This window comes from Impatiens glandulifera, chromosome 6 (genome assembly GCF_907164915.1).
Source record: "Impatiens glandulifera chromosome 6, dImpGla2.1, whole genome shotgun sequence".
Lineage (NCBI taxonomy): Eukaryota > Viridiplantae > Streptophyta > Magnoliopsida > Ericales > Balsaminaceae > Impatiens > Impatiens glandulifera.
The window spans coordinates 6,854,563-6,874,958 of NC_061867.1; the positions used below are offsets into that span (position 1 = coordinate 6,854,563).

Here is a 20,396-nt window from a genome sequence, read left to right on the forward strand (position 1 = left end):
ATATATCCACTGTTCGTCCTTCTCCCATTTCTAACTTAGACATTGTTTCAGGAAAGGATTTTTTTTTATTTTTACTTGTTTTTAGGAGTTTGGTTAAAAATTAAGAAAAAATTAATTTTTAAAATTTGAAAATTAATTTACTTTTTTATTTTAAAAAATATAATGTATGTGAGAGGATGATGGTTTAAAGAGAGAGGATAAAATTAAAGAGTAATTTTAGTATTTAAATGATAAAATTATTTGATTTGATAGTTAATAAGATGTTTGAGTTTTAGAATAAAAAATGGGTTTTATCCAAAAAATTCTTTCATCAAACGAGCTCTTAGGAATCTTTTTTGTTAGAAATATCTCGTAAATAACATAAGTATATATCTACTGTTGTAATTATTACGCTGCGAATTTGACAAAATACCTAAATTAATCCCTGAGTTTCAACGAAAATACAACGAGTTAAAGAACTCAAAAAACACCCCAGTGAAAAGCTAAAAAAAACACTCAAATGAGTAAAGAACTTAAGGAACACTTAATAAAAGAAAGAAAATACATTTCGAATTCTAGAAAAATAATTAAATGATTGAATTTAAATGATTGAAGTAGAGATATGAAATATTTTTAGAGTTTGAAGAGGATATTAATAACTGAAAATTAAACCATCACAATAAATTCATTTATTAATCCAACGGTTAATAATTTATCCAACGGTTGTTATTCCTAGACTCTTGACATTTCAAGATTTTATCCATTGTCATTAAACTTCATCAAATATTTACATTTAAATTTGATATGAATTTATATTTATTTAGATTAAATTATATTTAATTTATTTATTCAAATTCTCATTTTTATTTATTTAATGAAATTAGTTTAAAATTTTAATAAATATGTTTTTAGGTGGACTCTGGCCATGACAACAGATTTAGAGTTGTGTTCATTAGGAGGCTCTATGCTCTTGGGCATCTTAATCTTTAAGGGCGTGGGTTGTAGCCTAGAGTAAGTTTGTAAAACAAATATATATATAACAAATAGATAGTGCTCTTCATTTTATAATTTATAAACATGTTATTAAAATAATATTATTAATATTTTATAATATACAAATATTTATAACAGTACATAATTTTTAATTAATATATAATAAAACTTATTTATATAAATTATATATAAGATAATGTAAATTATATAATAGTATTATTTATTTTAAAATTATATTTATATGATAATTATATATTATTTTTTATTTAAAAGATAAAGATTAAAGTAATAATTTATATAAATATAAGGGTAAAATAATCTCTTATATTTCTTAATTTTAAACTATTTTAAAAATTTATAAAAAAAATATAAATTAATATTAAAAACAAATTAAATAATTATATTGATTTGGTTCAGTTATTTAATAAATAAACTGATATATTATTTATTATTCCAAAACTATTTATAGGTATTAATATTTTATAATTGTCTTCTCGAGTGTATTCACACTTATATCTGTTTTTGTCCACCATTTTGTACTTTTATTCTAATTTTTATATATTTTTTTCCTTTTTTTATATATTCTCACCAAACAAGGCTTAAATTCATTAAATTATACTTTCATATTTTTTTATTTATGTAATTAGTTGTGACTTATTTAAAACCTAATTAATTTAAATTTTTATGTTTTTTTAACTTATTTTTCTTCAACTATATTGTTTTAGGTATAAATTTGTTTTTTAAATTGAGTATTCATTTGATTAGATTTTGTATATTTATTTTTACTTATTACATATATTAGTGTAATACTTATAATTTTTTTAGCCACACAATAAAATAAAAAATAAAAAAAAGTATGAATTCTTCCTTGATAATATATTCTAAATAATTAGTTGACTTGAGATATATTTAAAATTATAAAATTAATTTATAAAAAATTGAATGTCAACCATTATAAGCTTTTAGTCATATTTTAAAATATCATTTTTACATCTAATTTATTGAATTATTTTAAACTTTGAGACATCAGACATAAACATTCTTTTTACAAGTTATTCTAACCTTATCATGATGTACAATAAAATCATACATGTTAGTAAAGTTTAATCCAAAATGGTACTAATAGCTTAGAAAGCTTCAACAATACATATTTATTAATAATACCACTCATATTTATTAATACATATTTATTAATAATGTATTGCTACCTAAAGTGGTATATATAGAGTGTTTCATTTCTTACTTTTTAAGTATTAAATAACTATAAATACATTATTTACCGACTTTAAAAATTAGTAACTTTAGTTTAATATATTTTTTTATTTAAATTTCATTTTTAATAATATATTTTAAAATAATAAAATTACTTTTTTTAAATAATAATATTAATTATTAAAATAAAAAAATATGTATAAATTATTTAAAACATGTCAAAATAAAATAATATGTAAGAACTATTTTTGTGTATTAATATTTTAAATATATTTATTATTTAACACATTAACCTAGCTAGCTAGTTGTAGTGACTTAGCCTAACCTATCAAATTTTACACGTAAATGACCATTATTTATTATATATTTTAAAATTATTAATTATTCTTATAAAAATAGTATATAATACGATTATATATATATATATATATATATATATATTTAAATATTAAATAAAATAATGAATCCTATTATATTTTGATATATTTTAAATTCTTGATAAATATTTATTATTTATATTTATAATTTATTGTAATTATTACTTATTTAAATAGTGAAGCTACTTAGTGTGTTTGTGCATGTACCAAATTTCAAGTGAAATCATTATATAATTGTTCAATTGTGAGGAAACTAATTTAGAGTTCAAAATAAAAAAATTCACATTAAAAAAAATGAATTGTTCTCAACTAAGGTTTAGAAGAACATAAATAGATATTTTGAGAATAACTAGATAAATAATAATATTATGTATAATAAATTATTAAATTAAAGATATGATTAATTAATCCTGTCTTAATTAATTAATTAAGGAAGTTATTATTGTTATTAATTTGTTGTATACTTTTATTTATTTATTTTAGGAAGTAATATTATTGTTATTTATTATATACTTTTTGTTATTTTAGGAATGTATAATATCTTTTATTTATGGAAGTTGTAATATTATATTTTAGAAAAAAGAGTAATTAAGTAAATCAGATTTTGACTTGGACTCAAAGTAACCCATATATATATATATTGAGCGTAAAAAAAAAATCATATTGGATCGAGAAGTACGAGGAGCTAAGAATCGATGAATTTGTTACCCATGATTCCTCCTTCTCATACGGTAATTAAGTCTCTATTTCTTGTTATGATTATATAGTTTTTGATTAACATGAAAATATTTATTTGAAACTGACTTGTTTGGTCTTGTTTTTTTACTAAAGAAACCACAAACTCATACGGAGAAGTCAGATAAAGTTGAGGAATGCAACAATATCGGCAGTAGTGTTCTTGTTCCTATTATTATTATTGATGACGAAGAAGATGCAAACATGAGAGGAGTGGCAGAAATAATCGAGAATGATGCAGACATGAGTGTAGTGGTAGAACAAGGAAAGACGATGAATCTAGCTGAAATCGAGGATGATTATTTGGTAGGTGATGATGATGATACAATCTACTTCAGGAAGATGGAAATGGAAGAATATAATAATGATGATGTTTCGAGTCGAGGAGGAGGAGGCAACTTGATTGTAGAGGAACATGAGACACCATCATCATCGAATGTGTTTAAGATATATAGTCCTGTATTGTTGAAGACACTAACGACATCAATTACAGTGCAATCAAAGGAAATGTCGAAGAAAAGAAAACAAGAGACAATGACAACCACCACTAGCAGCAACAAAAGATACAACTTGAGAAAGAGGTGTTGTAATTGTGCAACTAGATCAAGTTCATTATGGAGAAAAGGTCCGATGGGGAAAAACACCCTTTGCAATGCTTGCGGGATTCGATACAAAAAATCTGGATGTCTCAATCTTAGATAGTCGAATATCATCCATTTTGTTGTTGTTCAATTTCTAAAACATTTATATTGTATTCTGTCTTTTGGTTTTGCTAACGGTTGGTTAATAGATGTTAAAAGTTTATATATTTTAATGTTTTTTTATTATAACTATTAAACTTTGATTCAGTTAATAATTAAATAGATATTCACTATTAAACTTTGTTTATACAATCAAAATTTAATTTCGCAGCTCTTAAGTAACAAGACAAAAAAATATAATTTATAAACTTACTACAAAATCACTAAATTGTTTCTTTACTTAACCAACTCACACAAATGACCAATTAACGAATGAGAAAGCGAAGCAGTGACCGGCAAGGACCTTCCATGCAATGGCCTGCTCGTATGAAATGTGGCGTCCCATCGCCGACATGCAAATTCCACCCGGTAAATATGTAAAACCCTGAAGGATATCATCCATCAGCCACCAAAACATATGCTTCAATCGTATTGGAGGCCAAAAATCTCAATATATTACCTGCTGCATTATTTTTGACAACTCTGAGAATAATGTTTTTTGTCAAATATCTTGTCCAATGTTATGTCTTGTAATGCCACCAAAGTTGTCTCTAACATGTCAAGCCCCGCCTGGTTTGCAAATATGAATACTGGAAGCGGCTACACACAAAGTTCAACACACTCACAAATAAGCATAAAACAGTAAATTTGTGGTAAATGAGGAACATATACATGTAAATCTTGAGAGCACACCACTGATTCATTCCAATACCTTTGTTGAGCAGCACAGTATGGCATCCTGATGCTGCCACAATTGCTTTAACATTGCTATCTCCACTGCCAAGATCAGAACTCAGCAACTGGCTTCCTATATGGTAACTGAGTAAAAACAATACATAATAAAATAAAAGGATTACAAGTGACTATATAGAACAGACACAAAATTTATTTATTCATTTTGCTGGTTCAAGGCTAATGTTTGACTCTCATTCAATTACTGAGATGTGAGTTCAAGATGTTTTGGATTGCTTGAAAATGATGAAATTTCTTTTGTATAAGATTAATTAACTTATGAAATGTTTGATTAAAGATAATCAAATACTGATTTGGTATTGAGTTGATCACAATATCTCCATTTGATTTGTAATAAGTCAATTTCTCTTAATAATTGAGTTATTTAGACATTTGATTGAAAACTTATCCAAAGCAATAAACCTGAAGAGAAACAAAATTAATAATTTGTGATAATTTTAAAAATGTTAGAATTATTTTTTGGTAAAAAGACTTAAATAGTATTAATATATATATAAATAAAATAAAAAATAATAATTTAAAATATAAAATATTTTAATATTTTAGTTAATAAATTAAATATTTAATAAATAAAAATGATGTTTAAGTGGTTTGTGTTATATAAATAACTCAAATCATGTTAGTACAAAACTATTATGTTTATATTTAATAGAAATCATGTTATCTTCTTACATATTATACTCATTCAATTTTCCTGATTTTAAGACTTAGGGTTTCCTGCATATCCCATATTCTCACTCACAAAGTGGAGAAAAATGTAATTATTATAAATATATTATTATTTATTAAGGCCTTGGGTTAAGGTAAATAGAAGGTAAATAGGACTGTGTAAAAAAATCGGATAATTGATAATCGATAATCAAACCGAACAAATAGCTTATAGGTTTCATTTTACTAATTTATTAGTTAATTGATTCTAACGGTTCATATTTTTACCGATTAAATTGTTCATGTTTTTTACCGATTAAACGGTTCAGTTTTCAGTTGAACTATTTTTCTCTGTAAATCGGTAATAATTTAATTATATATTAATAACTTATATTAGTTATTTTTTAAAATATTAGATATATTATAAATAATATTTAATAATATATATTAGTTATTTTTAAATTTTAAATTATAATTTGTATAGAATTATTTTTAAAAATATTTAATTTATATTGATATTAGTTTAAAAATATAAACCTTAAAATATATATTATTACACTAATATAATATATAATAATATAGAAAAATGAAGAATAGCATAATATTTAATTTTAAAAATTAAATTATCGGTTCACGGTTAAACCGGTTAACCAACCAAAACCGATAAAACCAATACTAATAATGGTCGATTAACTAATTTGTAAAACAAGAGGTAAAACCGGATTTAACCGGTTAACCGACCAATTGAACACCCTATTGACAACTCACTTCTCAAAGTAGCCTATTTAATAAGAATATAAGATGTTTAGTTAAATTTATTATTTTTTTAAATATAAAATATTGTAATACAATGATTCAAGATAAAATATAAAAAAATTATTTGATTATATATTTAAATTAACTAAAATAATTTTTAAACTAAATCTAAGACAAAAAAAAAATTCATATTTCTATTATTCGGGAGCCCAAAATTCGGTGTCGACTCTGATAAAGATAATTAAAAAAAAAACGAATAAAATTCTTAACAAACTCAAAAATACCCTAAAATCACAAAGCCTAGACTAGTAGAGGCTGAAAACAACTGTCTATGGGCTATTGCATTATGTTAGGTTAGGTCTTAACTATGCTGGCTATAAAGCCTTTACTAGGCCCATTAAAAAACTAGCTAGGTCCATTTCATGGGCCTAACTAACTAAAATCATCCACCATTACTAAGCTATTATTCTCAAATAAAAGTTGTAGGACCTAAAAGTACAATTATTAAGAATATAAGGATGATTTTAATAATTTAATAAGTTTAATTTAGTGCTGCCGTATTTCTGACGGAAGGGACCAGCAAACCAGAGACAAGTTGGTAGGGGACCATAGTACTCCGACGTCTCTCTTCCCTTTTGTTTCCCCAATGGTGGTCCCCACTTTCTCTCTCTTCTCTCTTTCTAAATTGTCAGCACCTTTGTGGATCCCACGAGCTTAACAGCTGGGGACCACAAACTTCGTAAGTACCCGACGAGTTATTTAGCCGGCGGCTGGACCACAAGTCAACTGCTAAGTGGGTCCGCTCTTAACCATATCGTGCCACGTTTCCATTTCTTATTGGCTTTGTCGGCGCGTGCTTTCAAATGGTCCCTAGAAAAAGTGGTCCATATAACACCCTTCTGCCACGTGTTGGATATGTCGTTATCGTATATAGATAGAGAGAGAAACTGTCGACGTAAGATTTTACTTATATTTTATTTTATTAAATATATTATTTATTTAATTAATCTTTTTAATTTATTGATTTTTTATATAATTTTTTGTAATAATTTTTTCATTTGTAATAATTTTTTCAATGATTAAATAATAAAAAATTTAACCATCACCTGAAAAAACGAACTACACAAAATGTAACATGTTAAAATGTAACATGTAAACTTAACTAGGCAAGATTAAGGAAGAAAAGAAAATAAATGATTCAAAATAGATAAATAAAATAAAATAAAAATAATACCTCTATTTCAAATAGATGATAGAAAATATATAAAATAAATAGTATTTTAATATTTAAATAAATAAAAAGAGTGTTAAAATAGATAAAATAAAAGAAGGAAAAATATTAAATTTTAATAAAAATCTAAAAACACACAATATCAAACAAACTCTAGTAATATCAATTATGAAAACAAACCAACAATTAATAATACTAACAAAAATAATAATTGCAATAATGCAATTAAATAAAGAATGAACCAAAATTTTAAAAATTTATAATTATTTCTCCTTTCACTAAAATTGACAATTTATTATGATATATAAATATATATTTGTTAACCAGATTAAATTTTAGTTATTTAAATAACTCAAACAAAATTATCCGATCCAACTTTCATTTCATCTATACATCACTTAATTTGTTAATAAAAATATTAAAATATTTTTTATTTTAAATTATTATTATATACTTTTTAAATCTTTAAAAAAAATAAAATAATTAACTCAAAATTATAAACAAACATTAACTTTTTCTCCATTTTTTAAATAACCCCACACTTGATATTTCACAATTAGATTGTTACATCTACCACAGAACTTGACTATTTGTCGGTTTATAATAAGATATTAAAAATGTCCTAGAACAAATTATTTAATCATTAGCTTATTAAAATAAAAATAAAAATATTTAAATTTATAACAAATAAAATATTATTAAAGTAATACTGATAAAATATTACGTATTAATTACGTAGGCAAACCGGAAATGAACAAATATAAAGAAGGTTATTTTAGTAATTTTAAATATATACCGTAGAATTGTATCATCTCTCCATTATAAGCAAGATAAGAAGCATGTCCTACATAAACCTCTCTTTCTCTCTCATCAATTCAAAAATTCCTTCTTCTGCAATTTCATCATCATCACTGATTCACTCTGTATACTGAATTACTGATCTGTTCTTGATCATGATCGAGATTCGTTTCTGTAACCTGTAATTCATCGCAGTTGATTCATACATATATCAAATATATGTACATACCAAAAGTAGATTAACCGTTTCATTAATCAGCATGCTGTCTGCATCGGTATAATCGGTGTTCGTCCTTTGGATCTCTGAAAAAAACTGATTCTATCTATTGTTTTCACTACTCATGGCGTTTCCTAATCATCTCTCGCAAGAAATGGCGTTGCAGAATTTCTCAGGTCATCATTTACCTGAACATATAGGTCAGTCATCGCCGGAAGATGCAGGAGGAAAGGAGCATAAGGATATACAGCGCCTTATACTTGAATCAACCGGTAAGTCGTCTTCGGAGCAGCATCAACATCAGCATCAACATCATCATCAGCATCAGCAGCAACCGACTTGGTTAAACAGTGCAATCCTACGGCAGAGTCAGTACGGTGAGAGTAATTTCCTTCATCTACATACGAATCCTGAATCTACAACTCCTCAGACTTCAAATCAGTGGCTATCGAGATCGATTCTTCAAAGGAACGTTAGCGACGTGAGGGACGATGTTCAAGTATCCGGCGATTCGATGATTGCTGCTGCGATGTCTCACGATTCAACCGATTTGAACCCTAGCAACAACGATAATCGAAATATTGGGAGTCAGTTGGAGAATAATGGAGGTGGAGGTGGAGATTTGACGGAAAGTGACGTCGGCGGTGGCGGTGGAAGCGATGGTGTAATGAATTGGCAAAACGCGAGAAATAAGGCTGAAATCTTATCGCATCCACTTTATGAACAGTTATTATCGGCTCACGTTGCTTGTTTGCGTATCGCTACTCCGGTGGATCAGTTACCGAGGATCGACGCTCAGTTAGCACAGTCGCAGAATGTGGTCGCGAAGTATTCAGGTTTAGCTCATGCTGCGAATCTTGGAGTGGATGAAAAGGAGCTTGATCAATTCATGGTAATACACTTTCTTCTGTTCATCTTCTTTGTTGGCCCTAATCTCGAGATTTGCATCGACTTGTCTTTATCTGTTACAGTGATATTAAATGATTCTGAGATGAATTTATCTCATTTATTGGTTGAATCACATCAAAAGAGAAACAAAATTACAGTAGCCTGTGTTATCTGCTTTGAAGCTTCCTAACTTTTCATATCATATCTGTGCATTAATGGATGAATTGGTGTACGAATTATGCCAGTTTTTATGGTAAATCTCCATAGCTATTTGGCATATCTTCAACCACAAATTTCTAACATGCATGGTTCACTAAAAAACAACTGCCTGTGATACTGAAAGCTGTAGTATACAGGTTCTTGATCAGTCATCAGTTCAGTACTTGTTCTTGTTAAGAAGAAATAGTTATTAATGCAGTGATTATGTGAATTGATCTTGAGCTTTGTAACTCAACATATATCTTAGGTGGACCATGTTTATCATAATTAGCTCCATATATTAGAGTTGATTGTTTATATGTAACCTTTCTAAGGCTTTAACTTACTATATTAATGGCTAGCTTATGATTCACCTTGAATCGTTCAGTAATAGTGTCAAAGTTCGAAGACTCGAACTTCTAACCATGAGGATGTGCATTAAATCTAATTCTTTGTCTATAGTTCAATAGTAGCTTGGCTGAAAAGAAAACATACTTGTCTTCTCCTAACCATGTTTCTCAAAGAATAGGAATGCATCATGCATGTAATATATATAGACTTGGGACTTTGTTGTGGTTTATTTGGATCGTTTTAGATTATTGAAAATTGAGTTATTTGGGTAAGAAGATAATATGGGTATAAATATAAGGAAAATGTATACTTTTAAAAGGAAAATAGAAATGTATTTTAGTTATACTTTGATGTTATAGACAAGGATGGCCCTCCTCCTCACATGCTATTAGGAAGCTCTGAGGGTTGGATTGGATTGGTGTCCCTCTTTATTCTGTCGTTGGATGAATTTTAACAATCACGAGTTTATCGAGTTTGAAAAATATATCATCAACATTTTAGAATCTCATATTCAAATTTAAGTGGTTGGATTCTCTTCTATCTTGAGTTTGAGAGTGATATTATCATATATTACTATATTTATAAGATATTATCACAATATTATTAAAAATATTAAATATTTTGATAATATTATTATTATATTATTTTTTTATAAATTTAATGTAATGTTTATAAATTAGTCATAAAAATGTAATTTTATATACTATTCAATACAATATCTCTATTCTAACAATAAAAAATGTAATTTTATATACTATTTAATACATTATCTCTATTAATCTAACACCTCCAATTATCAAGAGACCACCCAATGAGATTCAAGAGCACTTCAACATGTCGAGGGTAGGAGCCTCTAGTTGGAAATGAGGAGAGGACTATAGAGATCTCCGAGGATCCCTTTTTAATGATAAGACAACGGTTAAGGATCTTTTGACTAAGTATTACAGATTTGTATTACAGTGAATAAGTAGGGTTAGGGTTAACTGTCATAGCACAATGCCAATTCTCTTAATAATTAATGACTTATCAATAAAGTGGAAATTATACCATAATTAATAATTACTTGAATCTTAATAGGTTATCTTGTCCCTTACTAATTAATCTCTTCTCATCTGTATAATCTTACTCTATCATCATCTCAATGGTAGGTTATCACTACAAGTGTTTGTTCTCTTCCTAATCTAATGATTCTAATCTCAGATTCTATTATTCTTTTATACCATTTAGATATTTATCTATAATTCGAGGCTAGGTTTAGCTTAGATTTTAAATGATATCATAACAATTTGTATGAAGGATCACATAAAAAATGTTATATTGGATACTCCCTTGCAAATTACATGAGATGGGGAGATTCCACCCAAAGTTGAGGACATGATGGATAATCCTCCTCCCAAAACTAGAAGTTACCTTCATCGAGAGAATATCAAAACTACGTGAAGAGTACATAGAAAAGAGAAAAAAAACAAATCTTTAAGGAGTACAAGAAACATTGGATATATACTAAATTGTATTTACAAAGTTATGAGTTGAAAAAGAATATTTATAGAAAGTATATAATATTTAATTACTCATCAGCTTCAAATAATTGAAATGTGCAGACTCATTATGTCCTATTGCTTTGTTCTTTCAAAGAACAACTGCAACAACATGTTCGTGTACATGCAATGGAAGCAGTTATGGCATGTTGGGAGATTGAACAGTCCTTACAAAGCTTAACAGGTATAATGTCATTGCATGCCCTTGATCTCTCTTAATAGAATAATGATGATTCTACTTTACACATATAATACTTGTATAGGAGTTTCACCCGGAGAAGGAACAGGAGCTACAATGTCGGACGATGAGGATGATCCACTAGATAGCGACGCGATTATATTCGATGGAGGAATGGACGGTTCAGATAGCCTAGGATTCGGTCCTCTCATTCCCACAGAGACAGAGAGAACCTTAATGGAACGAGTTAGACAAGAACTCAAACACGAACTCAAACAGGTTGAATTTTGTTGTAGCTAGTTAATGAATGGATTTTGTTGTAAATTGTAATTGGGTTAAATAATTTGAATACATAAATATAGGGATACAAGGAAAAGATTGTGGACATTAGGGAAGAAATATTGCGTAAAAGGAGAGCAGGAAAGCTCCCTGGTGATACAACTTCCGTGTTAAAATCTTGGTGGCAATCGCATGCCAAATGGCCATACCCGACGGTAAGGTTTTATTTGAAAACGCATATTTACGTAAATAATTTGTAAATTTGAATAAGATTGGTTGGTTGATTGATTGATCAGGAGGAAGATAAGGCAAGATTAGTACAAGAGACAGGGTTACAATTAAAGCAGATAAACAATTGGTTTATTAACCAGAGAAAGAGGAATTGGCATAGCAATCCTTCAAGCTCAACAGTGTTGAAGAGCAAAAGGAAAAGGTATTTAATTTAATTTAATTTAACTCAACTCAATTCAATTCTATTTTTTATATATAGAAACGTTGGATCTAATTAATTCTTGTTAAAATAAACGAAGTAATGCAGGTGAGAAAAATACAGGAAGCTTTGCATAAACGACGATGAATGAATGATTCATTTTTCATGTATCTATAAATACACAAGATTCGATAATTCGATAAGGTAAGACCTATTACTATTATTATTATTACTATTATATGGTCTTATCAAAACAAAATGAAACGAATTAAACATTTCAATTGATTATTGCATTGTACAGTAAGTAAAATAACAGATTGGAGATTGATGATATGATGGAAGATATCTACATTTTCATCACATATATATATATAAGTAGACATATATTTATAGTTTGTGTTTGTGAGATATTTGGTCAAATTGTTTTGGTTAAGGTATTTAAAAACTATTTTCTATAATTTTTTTATATATATTGAACTAATTCAAATTCTAAAAGAAGAATGAGTGATCTTATTAAAAAATTATCAAAAATTCTCCATTTTTTTTAATGAAATTACAAACTTTACTTATAAAATAATTTGGAACATACTAGTTTTCAACACTATTTTTGTTTATTTTATACATATACTTTTGACTAAAGATAATTATTATTCTGATTAATTCAGTGAATGACATACCACCAAACACTTTTAAATAACTTATTTATTGTAAATTTTAATGTGAAAGGTTTAGAAATATTCTTTCCTACCTATTCTATTATATATAGATGGAATGAATTTAGTGTTTTTCGGATAAAAAATAATTAATGGTTTGATTTTGAAAAATTGTGGACTTTTCCTTTTTTCTGATAAAAATTTAAAAGTTATTTTTAATATTTTAATTAATAAATTCAGTGATTAAGGAATGAAAAGACAGGGTGAAATAGTGATTAATTAGATTATTTTATATTTGATTTACTTTAATAACAAAAATTAAGATAGAGATCAAAATATTACGGGCTTGATTTTATCGGAAAACGTTTTCGGTTGAAACAGAGTTGATTATGACGTATTAGTTCTCATTAATAATAATAAAAATTAATATAAGGATAAAACGAATGGAAGTCTCATGAACTAACTAGTTCTTCTTAATTATTATCCATCATTTTCAATATCATTAATTACTCCTTTTATTTTCTTTATATTTTACATTATGGTGCAACTAAAAAATAAAGCTAATAATATAATATTGTAACAGAAACAAGAATTGTTTTTTTTTAAAAGTCAAGAAAATAGAGCAAAAATGTTACGCTTAAAAAATTATAATAATGACAAATTGCATTCATAATTAAAATTAGCTTAAATGGTTTTTCATAATCAATATATTATTAATACATAAAATTATAAATCTAATCTAACACTAAAAAGTAGGAGGATAATTATAATTTTTCCGCGGTTTTCGATTCGAATTGTTATGTTAAAGACGTTTTTTTTTCAATTTGATCGGTACTTGACCGGGAAGTACCGGGGATAAGGCGGAATCATATTTGTGTTCTCATTCCGATTTTACCTCAATTGTATCTTTAACACTAATAAACACAATTTAATATATAATATCACAAATATATTTATTTTTATTTTTATTTTATAAAATTTTAAATTTATTTTTTTTATAATAATATATCAAAAAAATTCATTTATATAATTTTACCAATTTTGTAGAGAATATAATATAATAGTGTCTAACGGAGATTTCTCAAAACCAAACGAGCCGGAACAAGAGTAAAAAAAACTTGAAGGTAATAGAACGGACGAGATAAACGCATTCTTCACCCCCATTAACCTCCCTACTTACAAGTGATCTAATGTATGGTTAAGTAGTGATCTAATGGTTAAATCTTGCCATTTTATTTTTTAGAATTTTGGATAATACAAATTTAAGGAATTGATGAGGACAATGTTATAGAGACTATGATTCAAATTATCTATGATTGATGAATTAATATGTGACAGAGATGAATTAATATGTGACAGAGCAAGATCGGTAGTTACATATTTGAATTATTTTGAATGTCATTGTATGTAGGAGTAAGGTAAGATGGATAGTTTGAAATAATAATTTCTCCAAATGTTGGATAACCTTTTTTTTAAAGAGAAATGATAGGGGAGCGACTCCCAACGTGACATACTACCGCATTTCTTTTAATAAAAAAAGAACGCGCCTCTTCCTCTTCTCACCTGCGATTTTGATCAAACTCTAACCCATTCCCTCCGGTCACTCCCTATCATTTCTCATTTGATCCTAGCCTTTTCCTCTATCTCATTCTCCTTCGCGCGCCTCTTAACTTTCCCCTTCGCAGGTTTATGAATCTCCGTTCTTTCGTTCGACTATCGTTCTTCAATCTCCATTCTTCTATAATAATTCTTAAAAAATGGTGAACTAATTCATCCTTCTTAACTACTTTCTTCGTTTATTGAATGATGTTGTTTAACTTGCGAGCTTCTGTGATGTTTAGGAATTTGATAAACAAATGGTGTTCTATGATGCATCGAAGAAGAACGAAGCAAAAAAGAATAAGACAGTGAAAATTAAGTTATCTTAAGATGTTAAAAGGTAATAACGAAAATGTTTTAAATACTGCAAATGTATAAACAAATGTTATTTTCTCTTAATGTTTTGAATACGACAAATGTATAAACAAATGTCATTCCTTTTAATGTTTTGAATACTGCAAATGTATAAATAAATTTCATTCCTCTTATGTTTTAATACTGAAATGTATAAACAAATGTCATTTCTCTTAATATTTTGAATACTACACGTTCTTAATCCAACATTTTCATGTTATAAGAACTGCAATGTCTTGTTAGCAAAACTGCGTTGCCATGTTGTATTAAACTGGAATGTCATTTTTCTTAAATTAAAATGTCATTTATTAAACTGAAATGTCATGTTTATTTAACTGAAATGACATTTTATTAAATTGAAATATCATGTTTATTAAACTAAAATATCATATTTATTAACCTGAAATGTCATATTTATTAAATTAAAATATCATACCTGAAATGTCATATTTTTTTTTTAACTAGAATGTCATGTTTCTTAAACTGAAATGTCAAATTGTCATGTTTATTAATTTGAAATTTGAAATTTGAAATGTCATTTTATTAAATTGAAATGTCATGTTTATTAAAATAAAATGTTCATATTTATTAACTTGAATTGTCAAGTTTATTAAACTGAAACAAATTCTTTAACTATAATTTAATTCTTCTTAACCTGTTATATTATTTTATTAAACTAAAATGTCGTTTAGATTTAGTAAACATGAAATATCATATTTCATAAACTAAAATGTCATGTTTCTTAACTTGAAATGTCATGTTTATTGAACTTGAATACGATAGAATCATGTTTATTTCATTTGAATCAATGATATGAAAATAAAATGTTTTATTTTTTTATTTTTATTTATATTTTAATTTATTGAATATATAATTTGCTTATTTTATTATTTAAATTTTGAGTTATAATATATAATATATTATTAACTTATTTTATTATTTAAACGGTTATACATGACATTTATACAATTTTAATTAGTTAATATATTTTTAATTTTATAAAATAATCAATTTTACTTTTGATAAACATCACTTGAGTTTCACATTTTCAATTTGGATTAAGCCTAAAGACTTTATTAATGTTTACCTTCAATATTTCCTTAAAGTTTATTTATTAAACATATTTAACTAAACTCAAATCAAATCAACACATGATTAAAGTGGTTGTATATTATTAAAATTTTCAATTTGACAAATTATCAAGAGATAAAAAGGGCTATATATTGGAATATAAACAATTAAGAGATATGTAATTTTAAATAGACATATTGGTACTTGAGGCTCAAATTTAGATATTTGTGTGATTTGAGATTTTAACTTTAAAAATTATCATAGGAACATCAAATAAAATTAAATGATTACTTGCATCTTTCATTTATATCGATTTGTTTTTTTTTTCAAATTTTTTGATTTTCTTATTTTTCGATCTAGAATTCCAGTAAATCATTGACTCTTCGAATACATTGGGATTTCACGCCATGCCGAATCAACTGAAGAAAACTATTGAAACTTTGAAATATGGGGATTCTTGATGTTGTCCCTAGCATGCCTGTCAATTCCTTTAATCTCTAGGCGAAGTGTTTCACGTGTTACCGAGTCAATACATACCGAGAAGATTTATTTAAAATTTTCATTCACATAAAGAAAGTTAAATTTTAAATAGAAAATGAATAAGAAAAGATAAAGGCTACTTAATTATAGATGTTCATCGTAATTGTGTTCACAATAAAGAAAAAATGAAGTTGCACATTTTAAGAATGACGAGATTTTTCTTTTGGAATTTTATTTTACTAAAAGTAAAAGTAGTAACATATATTTAATTTTTTATACCTACTTTTTATGATTATATAAATAACTCAATCTAAATTATTTCGAACCCTATTCTCGACTTCCTAAATCTCTAAGGTCCAATGTCCAAATCCCTAAACCTTCTTTTTGTGATTCTCCTTAAATCTCTGTTACGACTTAAATCTCTAACAATGGTTCCTGGTTTCTGATCTTAAAGATCAAAAGGAAAATTAGTGTTTAAAGTGCCGCGAAATAATTATGAGAAGAATAATTCAAAGATTATAGGAGAAGAAGAAAAAAAGATGGAAAAGAATACTGCTAGTATACCTAACCGTCCCAAACGAAGAGCGAAATCAGAAAATACAATTGAGGTAAGCAAACTTTTACAAAACTTTTCATTCATATCTAATTGGGGAGCGAGTTCAGCAAATATATAACAGTTGAATTTACCAAAATATTTAGTTGCAACTGCTACAACTGCTAATTGAGATTTTAACCAAAGTATGTTTTGTGAATAACATGAAACAAAATGAAAACAGAATTATTGAACAGAATATAAGAAATAGAAACTCCATAACAATATCTAGCCTAACTACTCAATTGGATGTTGCAGGGTGAGATTCTATTCAGGGATCGTAACATTATCTCCACCATTAAATATTCATCGCCCTCGACGAAGAGCTTTTGACCTAGTTTTCCTCCACGTTGATAGCATCTCATGGCATTGAATTATTATCACTTCAGCATCTTCCCATGTATGGTCTTCTGTTTGTGCCCCTTCCCAATTGATCAACAACTATATTTTTATTTTCCCATGCGTAATGAAGTCTTGTTCACCCACAATATTGCATTTCTTGTTAGTTCGTGCACCAAGCTGGGGAATTTCTACAATGGCAGCAGGGATCCCTTGGAAGTTCTTCAATTGCGAAACATTGAAGACATTGTATATCCTGGTATTATGGCTTCGAGTTCTAGCTTGTAGGCTATTTGCTCAATCTTTTCCAGCACCTGGAAGGGCCATAATACTTGGATGAGATCTTGTGGAATAACTTCTGGACTTGGCGTTGTCTATATGGTTGTAGCTTCACCAATGACCAACCTCCCACCTTCAAAGCGAACTTCTTTCTCCTTTTGTCATGCAACTGCTAATACGATTCTGGACTATTTGCAAATGGAATTTTAGGAGTTAAAGTGTGGCTTCCCTTGCTTTCAATGACACATTCACCTCTTCCACTCTCGAGTCTTTTGCAACATATGGTGTGTGGACAAGGAAAGAATATTCGTATACTATTTCGAAAGCATTGTTTGTATGGTTGTATGAAAATTGATGTTGTACCACCATTTAGTCAAAGACAATCAGGGCACCCAATTTTTTGAAGTTTGGTCGGCCATGCAGCGTAGATAAGTCACCATATACACTACACTTGTTGACAATTTTGATATGGCCATCCATCCGGGGGTAATGTGGACAAGACTTATTAAACTCCTTGTATCCTCACAATTCCCGCCTGAAATTTCTCAAGATCACCTTGCCCCAATCGCTGATGATAGTTGTTGACATTCCATTGAGCTTTAAAACGTTGGACACGAAGGTTTCAGCAAATGTCTGGGCAATGAAGGGATGCTATAAATTCATAAAATTGGTCATTTTGGCTAGCCTGTCTACTACCACAAATATAATAGTTTTTCCTTTTAACTTTGATAACTCTCGATGAAATTCATAGAAATCAATTTTCAAAATTGATTGGGAATTGTTAAAGGCTATAGTAGACTTTAATATGCTGAATTGTCTAATTTATTTTTTTGGCACACTTTGCAGATCTAAATGAATTCTCTAATATTCTTCAGCATCCGGACCGGAGTAAACTAGCTGTATCTTCTTTTAGGTGATCAGTGTTCCCGAATGGCCCCTTCTGCTCCATTACCAGTTGATCATATTTTCTCAGTATCCCATCATCATACAAAATTTCGGGTGAGTGTCAGCATTTGCACGAACTTTTCGAATGATTTTGGCTAAGTTGGGATCATCTTCATATGCTTCGTGAATCTGTTTTTGGACAATAGTGTGATATATGAAGATCCATGCACATTGGAATCTTATTGCCCGCCTAGACAACGCATATGTTACCAGATTCTCTTTCCCTTTTTTATATTGCACCACAAAATCGTATCCCACTATTTTTAAAGGCGTTTCTATTGGATCGGGACCTGTACTCTATATTCTAACAGGTATTTAAGGGCTTTATGGTCTTTCTTTACAATGAACTGTTTTACTTGAGATAAAATCTTTATTTCTCCACAGCAAAAGTCAATGCCATCAGTTCATTCTCAAATGTGGATGATGGTAGATTCCCTAGTTCGATAGCTTTGTTGATAAATGAGATGGGGCGTCCTTACATCAGTATTGCACCAATTCAAGCTCCACTTGCATCAATTTCCACCATAAAGGAAATTCTAAAGTTGAGTAGCGTTAAGACTAGAGGGGACAGCATACGCTGCTTAAACAACAGGAACGTCATCTCGGCCTCTTCATTCCATGCAAATTATCATTTTTTCAATAGGGTAGTAAGGGGTCGGACTATGGAACCATAGTCTTTGATAAATCTTCGATAGTATCCGGTCAGTCCCAAAACCTATTTCAATTGCTTAACTGATTGTGGAATCGGTCATGTACTCATTGCTTCTAGTTTATCCAGGTCAGTAGCTACATTATTTTCATCCAATATGGCTTAGGAAGGAATAATTTGTCCTGTTGTAATATTGACATGACTTGGTGTAGATGGAAGATATGTTCATTCCAGCTTGGGTTGTACACCAAGATGTCATCGAAAAATATCAATATGAACCTCCTCAAGAATTGCTTCAAGGTTGCAGTCATTAAACTTTGGAAAGAAGATAGGGGCATCACCATAAATTTGTATAGGACATAATGAATTCGGAATGTTGTGGCAGTCACTGGGGTGCATCCTTATCTAATGGAACCCATAACACAAATCCAGCATGGAGAAGACTCTGGAACCATGCAACTCTTCCTCAATGACAAAGATGGGAGACTTATCCTTGATAGTTACTAAGTTCAGCCGCCTGTAATCGATACACTACCTTCAGGATAAGTCTTTCTTCTGGACCAGCATCACAGGGGTAACAAAAGGGTTGTGACTTCTTTTAAGACTCCCCTGTCTAGAAGATCATTGACTAAATGTTTATTTTTTTGTTTTTTAAAGGACGTGATATTGGTATGAACGCAGACATACATCTTTCGTGCCTTCCTTTAGTGGGATTCGATGATCATGTTCTCTGGCTGGTGGTAAGTCTTCAAGTGGTTGGAATAATGAGTTAAAGTCTTCGAGCAGCCATTGGAGGTTTTTAGAAACCTCTTCTGGTGCCATTATGGTAAGTGGAAAAAAAATTGGCCTTCATTTTCACTCTTTATTTGAACCATGGCAACAACATTTTCTTTTCTTCACTAACTCTGGTTGCCTTGAATCAGGTTGATCTATGCATGTGCATGTGGTATATATCCTGCAAGACAGTGATTATTCCTTCTTTTTTAAAAGATAGAGTCAGTTTCTCAAAATCCCATTATGAAAGATGTAAAGTAATCAATAATTTAATGATCAACACAATGTCTTATCCTATCATGATAAGCATCTTCATATTTGTTTGGTAATCATACTCTCCATTAACCATTTTAGATCTTG

General features: G+C 28.5%; 1 protein-coding gene across 2 annotated transcripts; it reads left to right on the plus strand.

The window, feature by feature from the left end:
- The first annotated feature begins 8,286 nt into the window (after positions 1-8,286).
- On the plus strand, positions 8,287-12,660 carry LOC124941342 (homeobox protein knotted-1-like 3). 2 transcript variants are annotated; one of them, XM_047481649.1, is made up of 6 exons: positions 8,287-9,331; positions 11,478-11,598; positions 11,678-11,871; positions 11,955-12,086; positions 12,168-12,304; positions 12,410-12,660. In XM_047481649.1, the coding sequence occupies exons 1-6, from the start codon at positions 8,564-8,566 to the stop codon at positions 12,411-12,413; spliced, it is 1,356 nt and encodes a 451-aa protein (XP_047337605.1). In that variant the 5' UTR covers positions 8,287-8,563; the 3' UTR covers positions 12,414-12,660. The 2 variants fall into 2 exon arrangements, with proteins under 2 accessions (XP_047337605.1, XP_047337604.1); XM_047481648.1 differs by having other exon boundaries at positions 8,288-9,331; positions 12,402-12,660.
- The last annotated feature ends 7,736 nt before the right edge of the window (positions 12,661-20,396 follow it).

What these genes read in the sequence shown, in the direction of transcription:
- LOC124941342 (XM_047481648.1), top strand. Translation starts at nt 8,564, where the DNA reads ATGGCGTTTCCTAATCATCTCTCGCAAGAAATGGCGTTGCAGAATTTC. An exon ending in AGGAGCTTGATCAATTCATG is followed by an intron (nt 9,332 to 11,477) that starts GTAATACACTTT and finishes TGAAATGTGCAG; the next exon opens with ACTCATTATGTCCTATTGCT. An exon ending in TCAAACACGAACTCAAACAG is followed by an intron (nt 11,872 to 11,954) that starts GTTGAATTTTGT and finishes ACATAAATATAG; the next exon opens with GGATACAAGGAAAAGATTGT.